The sequence below is a fragment of the Maylandia zebra genome, linkage group LG22 (assembly GCF_041146795.1).
Source record: "Maylandia zebra isolate NMK-2024a linkage group LG22, Mzebra_GT3a, whole genome shotgun sequence".
Taxonomy (NCBI): Eukaryota; Metazoa; Chordata; class Actinopteri; order Cichliformes; family Cichlidae; genus Maylandia; species Maylandia zebra.
The window spans coordinates 36428366-36451078 of NC_135187.1; the positions used below are offsets into that span (position 1 = coordinate 36428366).

The 22713-nt window shown below is 44.9% G+C and overlaps 1 protein-coding gene across 1 annotated transcript in view; it reads right to left on the reverse strand.

The window, feature by feature from the left end:
- The window catches only part of LOC101467506 (retinoic acid receptor beta), a 278325-nt gene that overhangs the window by 184599 nt on the left and 71013 nt on the right, over positions 1 to 22713 (reverse strand). Inside the window, exons 2-3 of the mRNA XM_012921767.2 lie at positions 22562 to 22649; positions 2220 to 2592 (exon numbers count right to left, since the gene is read on the reverse strand). Of these exons, the coding sequence (XP_012777221.2) occupies positions 2220 to 2409 (190 nt within the window). The 5' untranslated portion in view covers positions 2410 to 2592; positions 22562 to 22649. The remainder of the gene's footprint in view (positions 1 to 2219; positions 2593 to 22561; positions 22650 to 22713) is intronic.

Sequence of the window (22713 nt, forward strand, 5' to 3'; positions counted from 1 at the left end):
CGATCTGTCCATCCACGGTTTCTGGTTTGGGAATGTGGTGACTCTCGCAGTGGGGATAATCTCCTCCGCTAGCATATTGACGAAGCATACTGCTACTTCCGTAAACTCGTTGATGTCGACTGCGCATGCTCTGAACATGTCCCAGTCGACGTCGTTGAGTGCGTCCTGTAGCGTAGCTTCTGATTGGCAGTCCACCGTTTTCCCTCCCTCGTGGTCACGTCCTCCCTCCGTATGCTTTGTTTATACTGGGGGATGAGGAAGATGGCGTTGTGGTCAGACTTCCCAAAAGCCGGGTGTGAGACAGCTTTGTAGCCCTGCTTGTATGGCATGTAGCAGTGATCCAAAATTCGATCCCCTCTCGTTGGACACGAGACATGCTGGTAAAAGTTTTGTGCACATGGCTACAATGTTCTACATGTGTTTGTTAAATTTATGGGAAGAATTTAATTGCACAAGTGACAATGAATACCTGCACACATGAAATGAAATTGTTTGCTAGGATTATGTTTTTTCTCATGCCTGACTATTGACAGCAAAATAATTCTATACAGACATCCTGGAACCCATGGATTCAGGACTCTCTGTCTCAGGTGCAGAGAGAGGGGAACCCAGGGACACAAAACCTGGGGCTACTCAACTGACCAGGGGGAGATTTGGAGATGGGGACTGCAGCGGCTCCAGGTTGGAGACCCACAGGATTGTTGTAACCCCTTTGATTGCAAGGACCCTCAGCCTTCAGTGGATGAAGCTGCACATGGTACTTAGCTATACTGACCCTGGGGACAGCGTAAGGGGCAGGGGCAGGCTAGACACTGGCTACCCTGACTCCAGTCCCTTGGGTGCAGGGTTAAATTGGGCACTATCCACCCTCACGCTGTGAACAGGCTCAGAAGAAAGAGGGTTGAACTTTGAATGTCCTTGTTTCCTCATGTAAGTCTAGACCTGACATAGAGTGAGCAGAACTTGCAGTCAGCCTTTTACCGATGGGCCAGAGAGGTTGACCTATGACAATCTGGGAAATGGCAGCACTGAGCCTGGGGAACTGATTGGCAACTGCATCGAGGATAAGAGGCTGGACAGCAAGGTATACTTCTGTGTCCAAGATCTAATAGGGTGGATGAACGCTAAGGTGATGCATGTCTCAGGCATATTATTCTAGCATCCACCACTGAGGCCCACACTTCCTCAAACAGGAAGCAGGTTGCTGTGATGGCAAAGAGATGGACAGGGAGTCACTGGCAAACAGGGCTTGAGTGCAGGGGAACAGAGGCTGAATATTGACTGGAGAGGGGCTTCCGGGTGAACGGCAGGAGACAACAGGCAAAGTGAGATGCAGCGATGCAAAATCCAAGGCAGTATCTGACGGAGGACTGAGGGTGGAAATGACTTTTAGGCAGATTGGAAAAAAGCCTACAAGCCTGGGGTTTTCAAAGACTACCCATCTGATCCTCCATCTGCTGTTCGATGCGCTCCAACTGCTCCTCCAAGAAGTCTGGGAGTCTGTGTGTGGTCGTGTCATTCTGTCATATTTCAGGAAGAGCTAGGACCTCAATGCAGGCTCATAGGCAGACTTCAAACCTAAAACAGCCTTTTATCCAATAATAATCCACGAAAGAAAGCAATAATTCTAGGGAAGACGTGTAACTAAGCAATACTAAACAAGGACCACCAAACAGAAACTATAATAACAGGGACCATAGAAACAGAATGACGTGACAAAGGCTATGGGAGACACAGCAGGTAATTAGGGAGAATAGACACTCCTGGAACACAGCTGTATGAGACCGGGGAGAGTAAAACTAAACACACACGGGGCAAGCATTACCAATAAATCCACTGCTTTATCATTCAGCAACAGTGTGGATTTCACAACTCTTTTGCACCTAGACCTCTCAATCTAAACGTGTCTTAAGTGTATCAATCCACAGCCAAAAGCTGTTTTAAAAATTGAAGCATATTTTATTAACATATGTAAGTAACAAAATTCTCCATATTAGGTCACCATGATCCATCAATCATAGAATTTTATATACTAATGATTCTACCAGCCAAGTGACACAAGTTAAGGTAGGTACTTGTGCTATATGGTTCAAGGCAGGAATGACAGGAAGAACCAAACAAGCTGTGTAATCTTATTTCATACTAGCTGGTTACTCGTTTCACATAGAAAACCTTTAAATCCTTATAACATGTATAAGTGGCGAATCAGGAGAACTCACCAACAGGCAATGGTGTGCTGCCACTGCTGGATAGGTGCTGAATCTGAAGTCTCTGAGTTAATTGTGGTGGCACCTGAGGCAGGGGGCTGATGACTGATGGGATAAGAAAAGAGTAGATCCCAGGTGTGTAGTGCTTCATCTGGGTCAGTGGGGAACTGCTGCGAGCCGGGGCACGGCTGGCCGTCTTCATCACAGTGATGATCAAATGACGTGCTGAGCACTGAATGGTCAGAGGTTTGGAGAAAATGGGAGACCATCGTATGAGCCCCTGGTTGCAGTTAATGTAACTGGAGCAGGTGTGGTACCACCTCTGCACTCCGAAGATGCATGGTGGTGGAGTTTAGTGTCATCCAGGTTGACTCAGAGACTAACCCTGTAACACAGACACATATGAACAAGGTGTGGAGCGGTCCAGTCTGCATTTCTCTGTTAATCATTTCCTGTGTCCTTGCTGAATGTTTCCTATAGGTATAAATGAATCAAGATCTTACTGCTTACATAGTTATCTTGAGGGGTTTTAGTCTTTAATTCTGGTTAGTTTTCTATTCTTTGTTTTTGTTATCTTGAGAATTGCTTTTGGTTTGTGTTTACTTCTCTGTGTTTCAGTTTAGCATAGTGTTTCCCCAGTGTTTCTTGTTAAGTCTTCGTCTCTGTCCCATGTTTGTTACTTCCTGTTTTATTTTGACACTCCTTTCTCACTTGTACTTTGTTTTAAATTATATTGTCTTCTTGTCTTGTTTCCTAGATTCTACTCACCTGAGTCTCATTTACCCCAGCTGTTTACATCCCCTAAGTGCCCTCTTATGTGTATTTAGTGGTGTCTTTCCCTCAGTCCTTGTCACAATGTTTGTTTTCACTTCTTGTGCCTTCCCTGCCTGAATTTCTGCATTTTTATGGGCTATGTTATATGGATTATTAATTTTTCCATCAGTTTAAAAAAAGTGAGTTTTCAGTAGTGAGGGGCAAAGCAAGGTTTTGTGAAACGCTGAAATATTCACCCCATCGGGGTGATTGTGGCTCAAGAGTTGGGAGTTCGCCTTGTAATCAGAAGGTTGCCGGTTCGAGCCCCGGCTTGGACAGTCTCTGTTGTTGTGTCCTTGGGCGAGACACTTCACCCATTGGTGGTGGTCAGAGCCCGGTGGTGCCAGTGTCCGGCAGCCTCGCCTCTGTCAGGGCAGCTGTGGCTACAATGTAGCTGCCATCACCAGTGTGTGAATGACTGGATGTGTAAAGCGCTTTGGGGTTAGGGACTAGTAAAAGCGCTATACAGGCCATTTACCATTTTACCCATCTCCACAAAGACACCAGTTAGCTAATTTGGTTATTCCCTCATTTTGACAATACTAATCTGAAACAAAGTCAGAGACACGACCTGCATAATTCCAAACAGAGGTATACATTTTCTTATAAAGGCATAAAGCTTAAACCGTACACCTTTTTTTGTGGTAATATTACACACATTTGGAAATTCAGGTTGGGGGTTTGACTCCCAACCAGGGCGTATGTATCCAGTAAGGGTCCCTAGGCTTGACTACAAGAACTCAACACATGGATCCTGGAATGCCTTGGAGAACTGTAGAAGATCAACAGGGCCCAAAGAGCCTTCATCAGGAACTCACTGGGGATGTGGTGAACAACACTAGAGGCAAACGTCAAGGCAATAGCACAAGTCACCATCAAGTATATAAGTGGGCAAGAGATGATGATGTTGCATATAGTTAGGGATGGATCAGGTGACCCTGAATCCTTCCTTAGTTATGCAGTGTAGGCTGCTGGCTCTCTTCCACAGCATGTCCTGTCTTCCTTCTCGCACCCCAAACGGTTGCAGCAGATGGCCCCGCCCCTCCCTGGGCCTGGTTATGCCGGAGGTTTCTTCCTGTTAAAAGGGAGTTTAGGGACTTCCGGTAATGGTGTTTACTGAGTAGACGTGTTTTAGGTCTGCTCCGCTACACGGTTCAGGATTTACCTTACCATTGTCGACTACCCAAGATCCAAATAATGTCAAAGTCAAAAGGCAAACAAGACCGAGACCGAGAAACTTTGATACCTACGGCACCTGTAACTGCAGCCGAGATTAGCTTAATGCTCGAGGAGCATAGAGCTGCATTGCTAGTGAACTTTCAGTCATCCTTTGAGGACTTGTCCTCTAAGTTAGACAATGTGCAGTCTGCAGTGCAGGACCACGGTCAACGCATTAACTCTTTCGAGTCAACATCGAATTTGACCAACGTCCGGATCAATTAGAGTCGGAATGCTTTACGCTTCGCAAAAACAACAACTGGCTAAAATCCAAGGTGGCAGACTTGGAAGGTCGCAGGAGAAGGCAGAATATACGACTTGTGGGATTACCTGAGGACATTGAAGGTCCACGCCGCACAGCTTTCTTCTCTTAGCTCCTGTTTTCGGAGCGCAGGTGCTTCCCTCACCGCCCGGGCTGGACAGGGCGCACAGGAGTCCAGTTCCGAAATCGGCGAAACCATGGCCGGTTATTTTGCAATTTCACCGGTACCAAATAAAAGACCTGGTAATCCGTGAAGCTCGTAGCTGAGCTTGCGGCGAGCTCAGCTACAATGGCCATAGGATCCGGCTATATGAAGATTACAGCCCCAAGGTGGTGAAAAACTGAGCTAAGTTTAAAGATGCACTTTGATGTCTGAACTTTATAAGCGGGGATTTAAACCTGCGCTCCTCTTCCCGGCTAAACTGTCCCACTCTCACCTTTACTTTTCACTTTAGTAATGACGCCTCTCTCTGTGACTTTCAGAACTGTCATGGTCCTTGGACTCAGTGATTTTGTGTTTGGTGTATTTATTGTTGTTATTATTATTATCATTATTATTTGTGGACTGTTTTGGGATGGTTTGTGTTTTGGTGTTTTTGGATACTGGGTTTCTGGGTTGGTGCTCCCTCTGTTGGTTCCCCTGTCTCGTCAGGTTAATCAGGTCCAGCTGTGTCTCCCACCTGTGTGTGATTTCCCAGTGTCCCTCAGTGTATTTATAGTGTGTGTCTGCCTGTGTTCCTCGTCGCGTCGTCTGTGTTCATTCACTGTGTTCCTCCGCATCTCTCTGCCCAGCCTTCCTCATCTGCCATCTCTGTACATCTCCCGCTGTCCTTATGTTTCAGGTTTGTTTGTTAGTTTTTCCTAGTTTAGGTTTATGTTCAATTCTGCCCTCACCTTTGTTATTTTCACTGTAAATAAATCTCCACTCGGATCTCCACTGCTGTCTGCGTCTTGGGTCCTCATTCTTTCCACCACACGACTGCTGCCCCAGCCGTGACAAGAACCCCTCCTCTGTTTCAGGGGTTATTTGTGGTGGAACATAGGGTTACTCTATATGCAGATGACTTATGAAAATACTTCTAAATTTTGGCTCTTTCTCTGGGTACAAGATTAATATACAAAAAAGTGAATGTTTTCCTATAAACCCAGCTGCACAAGAGCTTAGACAAACCGATTTTGATTTCCACTTAGCTTCTTCAGGCTTTAAATATCTAGGAGTGCATATTGCCAGTTCATTTAAAGCTTTGCGAACTGCAAATTTTAACCCTTTACTCACCTATGTAAGGTTGGCTTTTCAAAGGTGGGCAAACCTTCCTGTATCACTTCTTGGCAGGATAAATATTATAAAAATGAATATTCTACCCAAATTTCTCTATCTTTTTCAGTGTGTCCAACTGTTTTTACCTAAATCCTTCTTCAAATCTGTGAATCAAATGATTTCATCATTTATATAGGCAAATAAGACCCCCGGCATTAGTATGACCTCACTACAACAGGGTAAGCTTAGTGTGGGGCTTGTTCTGCCCAAGTTGATGTTTTACTATTGGGCAGCCAACATAAAGTATACCTATTGGTTGAATAATCCTCAGGCTACTTGGTGTGGCCTTGAGGCTCAATCATGTTTCTCTTCCTCACTTTCAGCACTATTATTTTCATGCCTTCCTGTTTCCCTGTTACAATTTACAGACAACCCTGTTGTAATTGCCTCTCTAAAAATATTTTAAAGATAACACTTTTCTCAGCTTTAGTGACCTTTCTTCTTTGTATGATTTGACCTCGTATCATTTGTTCCGCTACTTTCAAGTAAGACACTGTGCATCTTCTATCTTGCCAGAGTTTCCAAGTCAGCCTCTCAAGCCTTGGTGGGAAGACTTATTCCAGTTGAAGCTTCACAGTAAGGCTCTAATATCACAAATATAGGGCTAGCATTAGGAACAGACTGAGACAGCAGGCGCATCGCGCACCACTGCCCAGTATCCTACTGGCCAGTGTACAATCCATGGAGAACAAGCTCGATGACCTAAGAGCAAGAGTCACCTTCCAACGTGACATGAGGGACTGCAACATTCTGTGCTTCACGGAGACATAGCTGACCCCCACCATGCCGGACCAGGCCGTAACTCGGTCGGATTCATTCTTTGTGCTCCGCGCGGACAGAACGGCAGAGTCGAACAAAACCAAAGGTGGAGGAGTGTGTTTCATGATAAACAGAAAGTGGTGTGATGCCAGGAGCATTTCTACTCTCTCCAGCGGCTGCTCGCCACATCTGGAATTCCTGAGCATTAAGTGCCGCCCTTTCTATCTGCCCCGTGAGTTCACCTCGGTCATCGCCACGGCGGTCTACATCCCACCCCAAGCGGACACAGGTATGGCTTTGTCCAAATTACATGATGTGCTGAGTTCGCTTCAAAACAAGGACCCGGGCGCAGCCCTCATTGTAGCAGGAGACTTTAACAAAGCGAACCTCAGACAAGTCATGCCAAACTTTTACCAGCATGTCTCGTGTCCAACGAGAGGGGATCGGATTTTGGATCACTGCTACACGCCATACAAGCAGGGCTACAAAGCTGTCTCACACCCGGCTTTTGGGAAGTCTGACCACAACGCCATCTTCCCCATTCCCCAGTATAAACAAAACATACGGAGGGAGGAGTTAACCATGAGGGAGGTGAAACGGTGGTCTGCCCAATCAGAAGCTACGCTACAGGACGCACTCAACAACGTCGACTGGGACATGTTCAGAGCATGCGCAGTCGACATCAACGAGTTTACGGAAGTAGCAGTATACTTTGTCAATATGGTAGTGGAGGAGATTATCCCCACTGCGAGAGTCACCACATTCCCAAAGCAGAAATCGTGGATGGACAGATCGATCCGCACTGCAGTAAACGCCAGGACCGCCTCCTACAACGCGGGTCTCGCCACTGGCGATATGAGCGCCTACAAAGTGGCGGTGAGAGATGCCAAACGCCGGTACCGGGAGCGTATGGAGTCCCGCTTCCACCAGGGCGACACACGGAGTATGTGGCCCGGACTACACACCATTACGGACTACAAAGCCAGGGACACTGTGCCGATCAACGCCGACTCTGCATTCACCAACGAGCTGAATCAGTTCTACGCCCGTTTCGAGGTTAGCCAGGCGGCTAATGCTATCTACCGCCTGACTACCGAGGACAGTGACATCATCAGCAAGAGACCAGTGACCACCATCACGGAGCATGACGTCCGCGCAGAATTGAGGAGAGTGAACACAAGGAAAGCGGCAGGGCCAGATGGCATCACCGGCTGTCTGCTGCGCTGCTGTGCTGACCAGCTAGCAGGTGTGTTCACTTCCATCTTCAACGAGTCCCTGGCGAAGTCTGTGGTCCCCACATGCTTCAAAAGATCCACCATCATCCCTGTGCCCAAGAACAGCAAACCCTCATCCCTGAACGATTACCGGCCAGTTGCACTGACCTCGGTAGTAATGAAGGTGTTTGAGAGGCTGCTGAAGAACATCATCTCCTCCTCCATCCCAGACACCACAGATCCGCTGCAGTTCGCCTACAGATCCAACAGATCCACAGAGGATGCCATCGCCCACGTCCTACACACCACTCTCAGCCACGTGGCCAAGAAACAGGGTAACTATGTGCGAATGCTGTTTGTTGATTACAGTTCAGCGTTTAACACAATAGTGCCCTGCAGACTGTTCACAAAGCTGAGGGATCTGGGACTTAACAGCCGTCTGTGTGCATGGGTGTTGGACTTCCTCACTGGCAGAACTCAGGTGGTGAGGGTGGGCAGGTGCTTCTCCAACAGCATCACCATCAACACAGGAGCACCTCAGGGATGTGTCCTCTCGCCACTGCTCTACTCCCTCTACACTTCAGACTGTGTGGCCACCCATGGCTCCAACACCATTGTGAAGTTTGCTGACGACACAGTGGTGTTGGGTGCCATCTCCAACAACAATGAGGTGGGCTACATAGACGAAGTGAAGAATCTGGCATCATGGTGCCAGGACAACCACCTCCAGCTGAACGTCGGCAAGACCAAGGAGCTGGTGGTGGACTTCAGAAGGAGTCAGCACAGAGACTACAAGCCCATTATCATCAATGGAGCTCCAGTGGAGAGGGTGCAGTCCTTCAAGTATCTTGGTGTCCACATCTCCTCAGACCTGACATGGGCTGCCCACATTCAGGTCCAGACCAAAAAGGCTAGGCAGCGCCTGTATCACCTACGACAACTGAGGAAGTTCAGGGTCTCTCCAAAGATCCTCAGGATTTTCTATACAGGCGCTGTGGAGAGCATCCTCACACAGAACATGACATCGTGGTTCGGGAACAGCTGTGTGAAGGACCAAAAAGCTCTCCAGAGAGTGATCCGTACAGCAGAACGCTGCTGCAGGATTGCTCTCCCCCCGCTTCAGGACACCTACACCAGGAGATGCCGGACTAGAGCAGCGCAGATACTGAAGGACCCGTCCCATCCTGGCAACAAACTGTTCCAACTTCTGCAATCTGGTAGAAGGTTCAGCATCTTCCGGGCAAGGACAGAGAGACTCAAGAGGAGCTTCTATCCCCAAGCCATCCGTGCCCTAAACACACACACCCGCCCTCTCACATCATCTATAATTGACTGAGTCAGGACTCTTCCAGACACTCTAAACCAAGGCACAATGTACATTTCAATTCCTTTAATTTTAAATATGTTTATATTGTCTATCCTGTAAAATAGTCAGATGTCTATTCATATTAATGTACAGAATTCACCTGCTTGCTGCTACTACTGCACATTCACCCAGTGTATATACTATATATACAGTGTTGGGAAGGTTACTTTTAAAATGTATTCCATTACAGAATACATGCCCCAAAATGTATTCTGTAACCTATTCCGTTACGTTACTCAATGACAGTAACGTATTCTGAATACTTTGGATTACTTAATATATTGTGGCGAGTTCAGACAAGGAGGAGACGGAGGTATCGTTTGGTCTTGCTTCCCGTGAGCTAGCCAGGGAGCACAGCCGTTTATTACATTTGCAGAAGAACACACTGCCACTAGCTAACTGCTCAGCGCGGCAACCACAACACACATAGGGCGCCCTCTGACCCCGGAAGGACACACCGTCGCAGCGAGAGGGCGTCACCCGTCACCATGGCAACATACACAAAACATAACTGTACAAGCAGAACCCCGAACAGCCCTGACCCGCTACAATATTATCATGCTTTTTACAACAACGTGAATGTACTGTTGCTGTGTGATTTATTACTATTACTGAAGGTCCGCGACTCTGAACTGTAGTAAAGGGACCTCTGACTAATGCTGGGCTCACACTGTGCGATTTTTGGCCCATTTTGAGCCGATTTTTGAGTCGTGCGATCGTTTTGGCGATCGGCCCGATTTTGGCCTTCATCGTGCGTCGTGCATCGTGTAGTATACGTGGGGTAACGAGAAGCGATTGACACCTCACGACCAGCTCCCGATCATCAATCGCTTGGTCGTGAGGGTGTCCCCGCAGTTTGCCACACTGCGCACGCGCAAACACAAATGTCAGCGAAAAAGACGGCGTAGCACGGCAGTGCAGCGTGTGATCTGGACACAAGCGATGGAGGCACAACCTGTAGAACCATCCGAGCCCTTTCGATGTGGCCTCACAAAATTATCACGACCACAACAACCGTGAAAATAGTTGGATCGACACTGCTGCTCAATCACAGCTGCCTGACCAATGTTTTTCATTAGCAATTTAGTAAAGTTGATGGTGGTGGTGTGTCTGCGTGAGTGAAAGACAGAGAGGGAGAGCGAGCGACAGAATTTCTGTTATAACCTTCATTTTTATGGACGCACAGTGTGAGCACTCAGGTCGCATCAGAGCATCGGGCCGTATAGTGTGAGACCCTGCATCGTGACCTATGAACTTCTAACCCCTGCGAGTCAATCGTACAGTTTGAGCAGGAGCTGAATCGCGCGACTGAAAAAATCGCACAGTGTAAGCCCAGCATAATACGGCGGGGTCCCTGTCGGCTCGTAGCCGAAAAATAGCTCTACTTTGTTGTGTGGGTCAACTTTTCTTGCGAGAGACAGAGAGAGGCGTTGAAAGGCTGCTCCAACGGAACTTGTTGTTTTCGGAGGAAAACACGAACACGGTGTACAGTCGAGTCTTAATAGCTTACTTACAGCTGGGCTCGTCAGGCACTCTTCTTGGCTGCAGTGGTTATTATTATATTTACATGCTTCCAGCTCCCGTTTTTCCTCGATGACTGCTCATACCTTTCCACTCCCCTTTTCCTCCCTCCTCGCTCACAGACACATAACGTGTATGGCAGTCCATTCTCCCTGCAACACGGACTACACTGAACATGATGCTACATTCTTTAGAGCTATGCTTGTAGCATTCTGCCTGTTAGCTTAGCACAACAACAACAACAACAACGAAAAGGCGCTCTCTCACCCAGGAAACACACAGTCGCAGAGAGAGAGAGCGTCGCCCTGTAACCATGGCAACCGTAACGCTGCCGCCTGGAACAAAAGAACGTAGCTGTCAAACAAAACCAAACAGTCCTGACCCGCGACAATATGAAACAGGAAAGTACCGCAGTGTATTCCATTTATTTCAACAAAGTAACTGTATTCTGAATACCACCTTTTTAAACGGTAACTGTAACGGAATACAGTTACTCATATTTTGTATTCTAAATACGTAACGGCGGTACATGTATTCCGTTACCCCCCAACACTGTATATATATAATGTTCTTCCTCTACCCCCCCCCCCCCATTTTTGTACATGCCGAGGAGCGTGTCAGGTTACATTTCACTGTGTGTTATACTTGTATAACTATGCATGTGACAAATAAAGAACCTTGAACGTTGAACTTTGAATATATACTTTAATTATGGTATCGGGCAATTACTCAAACTTAATAGTCTTAAGTTTGGGGAAGGTTACTGGGACAAAGTAATTGAAAAAATTCATACCTCAGCCTCATGCCTCATGTGTAAGACTCTCCCTTATTCAGTTTAAGACGGTATACGGATTACACTTCTCTTATCTAGACTACCTAAAATATACCCCGGCAATCCTGACCTGTGCAACAGATGCAGTACCTCCCCCTGTGATTTAACTCATATGTTTCTTACGTGCCCGACACTTCAGTTATACTGCACTTTTTATTTTGAAGTGCTCTCTCATGTTTTGAGCGTTACACTCAAACCATGCCCACTAGTTGCCATTTTTGGTGTTTCTGAAGATGCCACCCTAAACCTTAGTCATAAGCAGCTGGATGTTATCGCTTTCACTTCACTGCTGTCACAGTGTAGAATTTTACAGTCTTGGAAAGCTCCTCACCCTCCAGCCCAATCACATTGAGTGGAAGATGTTATGTTCTTTTTAAAAATTGAGAAAATAACATTCAGACTCAGAGGAAATGTTAATAAGATCTCACAGATGTGGCAGCCTTTTATTATTTACTTCAATTCATTGAAAACACGTACAACTTACAAGTTGTTTTTTGTTTTTGTTTGGGGGGTTTTTGTTTGGGGGGGGTTCTGTGTGTGTGTCACGGCTGCCGAGGCGAGCCGTGTGGATTTAGAAGGAGGACCCAAGATGCAGGCAGTGGATGAGATACCGGTGGTTTTATTTACAGAGGTGTAGTGGCAAACAAACAGTGGGGCATAACAAACAACTAAAGACACCTAAACTGGGAGAACTAAAATAACAGACCTGGGAGCATATGACAACGGATGATGAATAGCAGAGAGACGCAGACGAGGAACAGGACACCGTGGAACACAGGGTAACAGACTGACACAGAGGAACACAGACGAACCGGCAACAGGCAGGAGAACACACAGGGCTTAAATACACACACCAGTAATCAGGGGACGAGAGACAGGAGGGCAACACAGCTGGGAGGAATCTGGGCTGACGGGACAGGGGAAACGTAAACTGATCACACTCACATATGACACGGACCTTCACAATAAAACAGGAAACTCAGACACATGGAACCAGACAAGACATTGAACTAAACAGACAGATTCACAAACAGATGGGGAGACACCATAGACAGACAGATACAGACGCAGACTCAGAGGCAGACCGAATATAACACAGAACCTAAACAATCATCTAGAAAATGATAACAAACTAAAAGCGCTGGGTCACCGACCCAGGACCATGACAGTGTGGGGTTTTTTCCTTTTATTTTTATTTTTATTTTATTTTTTATTGGTATCATCCAAATTTTAATGGCCTAATCTGTATTGAGATATGTCTTTGTATCAGTTGGTGCTTTATTGGGCCTGATATGTCAAATTACATGTAAAAACTCTATAAATAAAGGGGGGGAGGGGATTTCTTTCCCACTGTTGCCAAAGTGTTTGCTCATAGGGGGTCATATGATTGTTGGGTTTTTCTCTGTATGTATTATTGTAAGGTCTCTCTAAAATAAATAAATAAAATTGAATTGAATTGAAGAGATGCTCTGTCTGCTGTTCTGCATAGACCTGAACCCCATCTGAGAGATTATTTACTAGATTACTAGGCTACAGATACTGAATACAGAATGGAGCAACTGTCAGCCACCTCGTGTACATGTATGACATCAAGATGTATGCCAGGAGTAAATGAAACATCAGTTCACTGATCCACGCCACCAGGATATATAGCAATGACACTCTAATGCCATTGGTGTATAGGAGAAGTGTAGTCAGATGGTAACCAAAGAGAAGGTAGTCAGAACTGAGGGGATCGAGCTACCGGAAGGCAACATTGCAGACATAGAGGACAGCTAAGTACCTGCGCATCCCACAGGCAAATGGAAACCATGAAGAGGCCGCTAGGAAAGCTGCAACCACCAAGTACCTGCAGATGGTCAGGCAAGTCCTGAGGAGTCAGCTGGATGGTAAAAACAAGATCTGGGCTATCAACACCTACGCCCATGATCAAGCCGTCAGACTCCAACACTCAGTGACTGGACTGACACACACACACACACCTTCATACACGTCACCACCTCAAAAGCACTTATCTGCACAGTCTGTTAAGTAGTCGTCCGTTTTATTTTGATACTCCTTTTAAGTCTCATGTCTTTTTGAAACTAAAAGAGTGCAGCTAGTTTGAGAACCCAAAAATTATAAAACAAATGGAAATCTGTTGAGTATGTTGTGTGCTCACAATCAGCTGTCTTAGGGTGTGATGAGTTCATTGAACCACTTCTGCACATAGAGAACATGCCGCTCTTGCTTGTCTGCTTCTTTGCCTTTACAATCAAAAACAGATATTTTTGCACTTTTATAACTGTGGCTATTGTTCTCTTAGTGTACTGTGTGTGTATAATTATAAGTATGCATTGCATGTTTTTTTGTTTGTTTGTTTGAAATGGCAAATCCATCCCTAGTTTTCACTTTATTCTGTTGCCTTAACAGGCTTCATTTGTGTCTTCTTCCTGCAACCAACTGTAACCAAAACATAGACACAGCAGGCTTAAACCTCTCTGAAGAGGAGGAAGAGTATTTTTATATTCTATATTCTACATGTGAGAGAGATTGCTTGAGCAAAAGGAGGCAGTTAACACAGGCCTCTGTATCCTTGGGAAGAGCTCACTTTGTTTAAATGAGGAAGAATGGTCACCCGTCTCTCCATAAATGTACTCTGTCCATTTGAGGAAGCAACCAGAGAGATGTCTCCTGAAAAATATGTTTCTGTGTCCAAGGTGATTCCCCTGGTCTCACTGCTTCTCAGAACCACTAAAGCTTCAGAGTCTCAAGGTAGCAAGCAAGCTGCTCAGCTGTCAGGGCATTGTCACCGTCGTTTCAACTCTACTGAAACATTTTATGATTTTGCTGTCTGCACCTTCCTGGACAACAGATTTAAAAACCTGGGATTCTGTGACAAACGTTGACTGTGTAAAAGCTCGACTTCTAACTGAAATGCAGTCAGATGTCAGGACATTCATCATCCGCCACCAGCTCTTTCCCAACTCTAGAAACTACCTCAAGCTCTTCTGGAGGGGTTGCTTCATCCCCACCTGCAGCAAAAGGTTTCCATTTCCATCATATGTGGAGCCTGTTTATGTTTTTGCGGTGGCTGACCAGCATTCTGATCCATAGAGGGTGACTGGGCAGATAATGGTCTTGTAGATCTTTGCCTCGAGATGGTCTACAATCTGACACTCGTTACTTGATACCAATTCGTCCAAGCGGCTTTGGCCCTTGCCTGCATGTCAGGGAGGATATCCACATCACTACTGACCATCAGTCCCAGGTACTTACATTCATTGGTCTTCTTTAGGTCTTCTTAATCTTCATCAACATCTTGTTGGGTGTCCATGTAATCGGTCTTCCTGGTGTTGAGTCTCCTGCCATAGTCAGCCAGGCATGTCTTCCATTGCTGCATATGGTGCCGCAGGTCTGTTCTGGATGGATTTACCAGGAAGACGTTGTCGGCGTAGAGGAGTGACCATGGGTGAGGTGTTTGGAGATCGGTAATCTTAGTGTCCATGCAAAAGATGAACAGGAGGGGCGAAAGGGCCGAACCCGGGGGTACACCCACGTTGATGGTGAGACTCCCGGGATGGGCGTCCAGGATCCGTACAAATATCTTCATGGTATGGCATAGAAAATGGATTAGGCGGTAGTTGGCCCAGTTGATGGCATCGCCACTGGCTTTCCAAATTGTTACCGTGATGCTGTTGGTCCAGGCTTCTGGCACTTTGCCACCCATGATAATACAATTGTGATACTTTGCTGGCCAAGGAGTTTCCAGGCTCCTGCCGGGATATCTTTGGGACCAGGTACTTTTCCATTTTTCACCTTCTTCATGGCGTCTTTGACGTCTACTGTCATGATTGGCAGGACTGGGCCATGAATAGGGGTGGCACTGTGGATTGGCGGGTGGGGGAAAAAGCAAAAATAAGATTGCCAAAAATATTGCACCTACATACTACACTTCTTGGAGAAACAAAAAAGTCACAAAATACCATCACTGTATATAGAAGAATCTGCAGCACATGTAAATTATGTCACCGCTGGTGCTTTTCAGATGGGAGCACCTCATTAGCTGTATCTGTATGTGTATAAATATTATTTTGTTTTCAGCACTTTTTATTTTCAGCACTTTTCTAAGCTTACTGCAGTAAGCTTAGAAAACACCGGTGTCGCACATAAGGATGCTGTCATAGCCTGTCAACCACGTTGATTAGCTGCGTATATACGAATGTGAATCGCATCATTGGCTGGACTTTGGGATAAGGTGGCATCGTTCTAATCCCATACGGGAGCAGCCAGTCACTCACTGACTAACACTGCAAAACAGAATTGTTAAGGTATTTATTTTAATTTCAATTCAGGTTAGATTATTTTTTTGTGTGTGCGCAACACAGATTTTCTGTGCACAGAGACCGTGCCAGCAGTGCGCAATTGCGCAAGCGCGCAGCTTAGAGGGAACATTAGTTATAATTCTGTTTCCATGTTTTCCTGTCACCGTGTCACTCTCTGTGTCCTATCCAAGTCTGTCGTGTCCTCTGTGTTTGATTCTTAGATGTGTTCATATCTTTTCTCCCTTTTTGTTCTAAAGGGACTTTTTTGGTCCCAGTGTGAAGTCCGTGTGCCTTAGTCTGCGTGTTTTCTGTTTTATTTTGATAGTCTTGCGTCCTGGGTTCAGTGTCTTTAGTTTTGCATCCTCCTGTGTCGTGTTTATTCGCCCCAGCTGTGTTCTCCGTGTGTTTCCTCTTACCTCGTCACCCTCTTCTGTATTTATGGTGTGAGTCGTCATTCATGCTTTGTCGGGTCGTCTGTTAACCTTCCCTGTACCTCCATGTCTCAGCACATCCAGGTATTTCCAGTTATTTTAGGTTTCATGCATTTAGTTCTTCCCAGTTCAGGTTTTACACTCGTTCCCTTCTAGTTGTTTCCCTCATTTGGTTTATGTTTGTGATCAGCCATAATAAAGGCTTCGTGCCTTTTTTGCCTTTTTTTGCAGTGGTTTGTATCACATCTAACTAATAGACTCCAGTTTGTGCATGTAAATGGAGAGTCCTCTTCACACACTGAGGTTAATTATGGAGTTCCACAGGGTTCAGTGCTAGGACCAATTCTGTTTACATTATACATGCTTCCCTTAGGCAGCATCATTAGAAGACATAGCATACATTTACACTGCTATGCTGATGACACCCAGCTCTATCTGTCCATGAAGCCAGATAACACACACCAATGAGTTAAACTGCAGGAATGTCTTAAAGACATAAAGACCTGGATGGCCGCTAACTTTCTGCTTCTTAATTCAGATCAAACTGAGGTTATTGTACTCGGCCCTGAAAAGCTTAGAAATATGGCATCTAAGCAGATTCTTACTCTGGATGGCATTACCTTGGCCTCCAGTAACACTGTGAGGAACCTTGGAGTCATTTTTGACCAGGACATGTCCTTCAACGCACATATTAAACAAATATGTAAGACTGCGTTCTTCCATTTGTGCAACATCTCTAAAGTTAGAAATATCCTGTCTCAGAGTGACGCTGAAAAACTAGTTCATGCATTTATTACTTCCAGGCTGGACGACTGTCATTTATTATTATCAGGAAGTCCTAAAAACTCCCTGAAAAGCCTTCAGCTGATCCAAAATGCTGCAGCAAGAGTCCTGACAGGGACTAGAAAGAGAGAGCAGATTTCTCCTGTTTTGGCTTCCCTTCATTGGCTTCCTGTTAAATCCAGAATTGAATTCAAAATCCTGCTCCTCACATACAAGGTCTTAAATAATCAGGCCCCATCTTATCTTATTGACCTTGTAGTACCATATCACCCTATTAGAGCACTTCGCTCTCGCTCTGCAGGCCTACTTGTTGTTCCTAGAGTATTTAAAAGCAGAATGGGAGGCAGAGCCTTCAGTTTTCAGGCCCCTCTTCTGTGGAACCAGCTTCCAGTTTGGATTCAGGAGACAGACACTATCTCTACTTTCAAGATCAGGCTTCAAACTTTCCTTTTTGCTAAAGCATATAGTTAGGGCTGGACCAGGTGATCCTGAATCCTCCCGTAGTTATGCTGCAATAGGTGTAGGCTGCCGGGGATTCCCATGATGCACTGGGTGTTTCTACCTCACTCACTATGTGTTAACAGACCTCTCTGCATTGAATCATACTTGTTATTAATCTCTGTCTGTCTTCCACAGCATGTCTTTATCCTGTCTTCCTTCTCTCACCCCAACCAATCACAGCAGATGGCCCCGCCCCTCCCTGAGCCTGGTTCTGCTGGAGGTTTCTTCCTGTTAAAAGGGAGTTTTTCCTCCAAGTCCGGGCCCATAGAGGGGTGTCCCCGTCATGGGACTCGCCACACCGGAACGCAATCACACCTGCAGCTGATCAGTCTCATATCGAGAGCAGTCTTAGCAGAGCGGCTGAGCATCCATCAGCGCTGGATCATTGTTTGAGAAACTGTCAGTTTCCCAGTTGATTTAGATATCAGGAAGTGTGTGATTCTCGGCTAACATGCAGTTTTCTAACAACAGCTTTTGTGGTGTTTCCTGCAGGATCTCGGAAACAGGTGGGTCGAGCTGACGCACAGGTTTTGGGAACAGAGGAAACGCAGACACGGGCCATCGTCACCAGAAGAAAATATTCTGCACTTTGTCACTCACCTCACTGTAAGCAAACAGTCTTCATTCAAAGAGTCCTGCGTGTGGGTTCTGACAGATCTGACAGATCTAGAGTAAGCATCTGGTTACCACTGAAGTATATTACCTTCCATTTGTATGGCATGCTGTATCGAACACTGCACTGAGCTCTAGCAGGACAAGCACAGAGATGAGTCCACTGTCACTAACACTGTGATGAGTTCTGAAACCTGACTGAAACTCTTCAGAGCACAACTACTCTTTCAAGAATTTCAGCTAGAAAATGAAGGTTGAAGATTGGTCTATAATTAGCTAAAATAGCTCAAGTGATATCTTTTTAAGTAATGGTTTAATTACTGCCAGCTTGAAGGCCTGTGGTATGCAGCCATTAATAGAACTACACTGATCATATTTAAGATTGGAGCCTTAATTAATGGTAAGACGTGTCTGAGCAGGCTTGAAGAAATGGGATCTTATAGACACATTGATGATTTGGAGGAAATGATTATTATCGGCTTATATCTCTGATGTGGTTATGAGTATTTATTTTTAATGTTAAATTTTTATTCAAAGAAATTAATGAAGGCGACTGTTTTGATGTAGCACTATGTAAATAAAATTGAACTAAATGCAGTTATTACTAGATCAGGTTAAAGGAAGGCTCTAACAGAGCTCTGACTCCTGGCTCGTCAGGCTTTTTCTTTTTTTACCTGATTTTTGTTTCTAAGAAAATGAGAGCCACATATATTCATTTAAAATTTCAGTAGAACAGTAGCTGTATAATGTCCTTGTAAGTGGATATCAGGCCCTTGTAGAGCAAAATCAAGTTTTTTTTTCCAAATAACCCAAACTGTGATGTCCACATATGTGAACCCAGGTCCTAGGCGGTTAATATTTTCTGCACTTGATAGTGACTTGTGCCATTGCCTTCAAGTTGGCCTCCTTTGTTGCCTTCCATGGACCCATTTAGTTGCTGCCATTAGTATCTTTAGAGAGAAGCCTTGAATGACGTTTGTTTCTGACACTGTCTTCCTCTCTGTGCCAGATTGGATGTCTGGTCAGACTCTAACCCTTCAGGGTGTTTTTTTTCCTGTGGTCTGCTCTTATGTCCACCAGTTACTTTGTGTTGTCATGGAACTCCTTTCTCCCAGGTGGTTTTCATGAACAATACATGTATTTCATGTATTGTTCAAGCTCTATGTTTCCTGTGCACCCTGTGTGGATACTTGGAGAGCAGGCCATTAGTTCTCCTTGGCTCTGCTTGTCTGGTGTGTCTCTTCAGCCTAGTAACCAGTTCTGTGACCATTTGTTTTTAAATGATGATTTCATTCTTTTTTCTTTTTTTTTGATACTCGATACTCAAAACGTTTGAGTATCGAGTTTTTTGTTAATTTGTTAAGTGATTCTGTTCATTGTTTCCTTCTTAAAATGTATTATAACTGTCTTCGTTTTGCTTATTATTGTTTATCAAGAGATCTCCATTTTTATTTTTACAGTCCTACAAAATTTAGGTTATATTTTAGGACTGAGTGTCTGTGTACCTCTGTCTGTTTGTCAGTGTTTTGTTTGGATGTGCTGAGTTGTTCTTCTGTTCTTAGCTTTGTTACTCTCTTTAGTTAATTCCCTTTGTGGCTCCATTCTGTTTCTCCTTCTGTACCACCTTTTTCTCTATGTCCGCCTGTTTTCTCCTCGTGTCAACTTCATCATATCCCCCTGTTCTGTTCTGTGCCACTTCCTCATTTTCTCAATTTTTCCAAGTGTACAGCTCACCTGTTAGAATCCCAGTTTAGCCAAATCACCAGTTTAGAATCACTAGTTAGCCTAACCCCACAAACTTGATCAACATTGAAAACATTATTTTTCTGTTAAGCTTCTGCCTTCCTGCATTGTATTCCATGTTTATTAAAATTTTACATGGCATCCAAACGTTTTTGGAATTGGGTTCTACTTATCCTGTGTCGACATGGCATTTCCTTGCAGCTTTTAATAGGAAAACATACCATAGGTAAACATTGTGGTGAAAATGTTTCTAAGCACTATATGCAGTGTTTTTTTTTTTTAGAAAAGGTAAGCTGAGTCATCTGTTCTTTGGGGTTTTATCAGTTTTTCTTGTATGAATTGGTTTATATTATTAGTATTATTTACCTAATTATCCAAATAACATTCACTCATCAATATGTTAAAGTCTTGTTGATGTTTTTGAGAAGTCATCAAGATACTTGGTTTTTCATTTAGACTCAAAAGCTAAAAATGGTGTGTCAAACCAGGACATGAGGCAGGGTAAACTGGATTACACATGTTCACAGACAGTCTCCTGAACTTCGAGGGAAGGATTCTAACATTGTTGGCAATGTTACTCTTTACAGGTTAGTGTTATTCACACAGCAGTCACTGGCTATTGCAGAGGCATCCTGCAACTTCTTAACAGTCTCCTTCAAGACAACTTTCTTCCTTCATTGTGGGAAGAAAGAAGGGGTAAAGCACTGCAAGAATAATTCATGAGGTTTAATTTTAGAAGTATAACTCATACGCTGTGGATAGAAACCACACAGCCACCGAGCACAAGCTGAATAAAAATAGCATTAAAAACAGCGAGATGGTGCATAGAGAATTGACAGTTTGATAGAACCGCTCTGCACCCTGCAGTACATTCAGTAAGGAGTGCTCATTCTTTTGTTTACTTTCCTGTAAAAACTAACAGTGTTAGTCTAGATATATAAGGAGAGTAGTAAGAATTTATTTCATTTTGATTATGCAGAAAATTAAAATTAAATTAAATGTTCAAATCTGAACATTTAATTTAGTATATTCACAAAAACCGGAGCTTCTAGTTTATTGCAGATACCACTGCACCCCATTAAATGTTGTATCCTTGTGAGATGCACACCATGCAGTACAGATCATTTTAATTTAAGTGAGATTAGTTTTAGTTTTAATTAATAGGTTTTTTTTATATTACCAGATTTATTTTTCTGCTCTTGCTCTTGACGAAGGCGGTCGCACTTTTCTCCTCCTCCTCCCCTCCCTTAGCTTCCCTGCTTAGCCTCTTATGTCCTTGTCTAGTCTTGTGTTTTTTGTATTACTTTTCCCTGGAACACTCTCTCACAGTCTGTTCTCTAAAACCTAAAAGAGGAATTATGGATTTGATCAACTGGTCCCTAAATGCAATTGACACCCCTTTCTCAACTAGAAGTCTGGGCTTGGGTGAGCCTGAGTGCTGAAGATATCTACCTATTCGGAACCATGGTAACAGGGTTCTGGCTGATCGGAGCTGGCTTGGTTCTGACTTATCGAAGAATTAAGAAAGCGGAACCGGCTATTCAAACCTCCACAAGGCTGCCCGCTGGGATTGAAATGATGGGAAGAGGCGTGAGTTTCTCAAAATGGGCTCATTGAGTCAGCACGGATAAGATCTTGGAAAGGCTACGGCTGCTGTGAATACTCAGAATAAGATCTCTGACTGCAGACTGGATACATCTTGGAGGGGCTCGCTCGGAATAACATCTCTGAGCGCAAATTGGATGACATCTTGGGGAGGCTCACTGTGGTCGTGAGTTCTCAGAATCTGCTCTTTGAGCACAAGAATGACAACATCACCAAGCGCAAGGTTGGTACATCATGGCGAAGCTCGCGGCTCTCCAACGGGAGATTGAGAGACCAGTGTTGGACTGTAGAACTGCTTTGAAATTCATATGAGCTGTTCGCACTAAAGTAAAAAGCACCATCACTTCATGCGGATACCCCTTTGGCGCCAGCTGCGGTCTCAAGGCTGGAGCTGAACAACAACACCCTGATAACGACTGTGTTTAGTCTGTTCCTTCCTGTTCCATCCAAGACCACCTGGGTTGGCTGGAAGACTGTTTACTGAGCCTGGCAGGGCGAAGGACACTGTCTCAGCTGAACTCTGGACACGCACACACATACATATACACTGATATGCACACTCTCATCTCCCCTCCCTTTCCAAACGCCTTCGATGCTTGTTCCCTCCTGGGGAACACGGCGGGTCTGAGCGCACGCTGGAATGGTAGTGCTGGGCAGGATGGCTGCTGTGTTTGCTTCGGATTACTCCTCACCCCCCACCCGACCCTGTGGCTGGTCACGTGCTCCATAATGTTGTGCTGTGGACATTTATGTGCTTTTTGTGCAGAGGAGTTTTTTTGTTTCCTGTTCTCATGCTGTCCTCCCAGGAGCCCAGCATGAGTAGAGGTCTCTTTTTTCCTCTTGTACTTTCCCATTGTAGTGTATATTTCAGTGTTTTTCTGTAACGCTACCGATCTCCGACCTGTATCCCCATGTGATGTCTGTGTTGTGTGTTTAAGGTTGGGGGGGGGGGGGGGGGGGGGGTCCTATTTCACTGCAGGGCAACCTGCACGTGGCGAATAAAGCCTTGATTGATTGATTGATTGATTGATTATCTTCTCTATTTGAATGTAAATTTACAAAATGTACTTACTTGTAATGTCTCCTACAGGGACAACTCCATTCATGAATTTCCTCTGTGGTCTTCCTCACTCCTGCCTGGCAGCTCCATATTCAACATCCTGTGTCATCAGAAAAGAGGAGAATACTTGTTCACAGCACTGTAACTCTACATTTTTGTTTCTT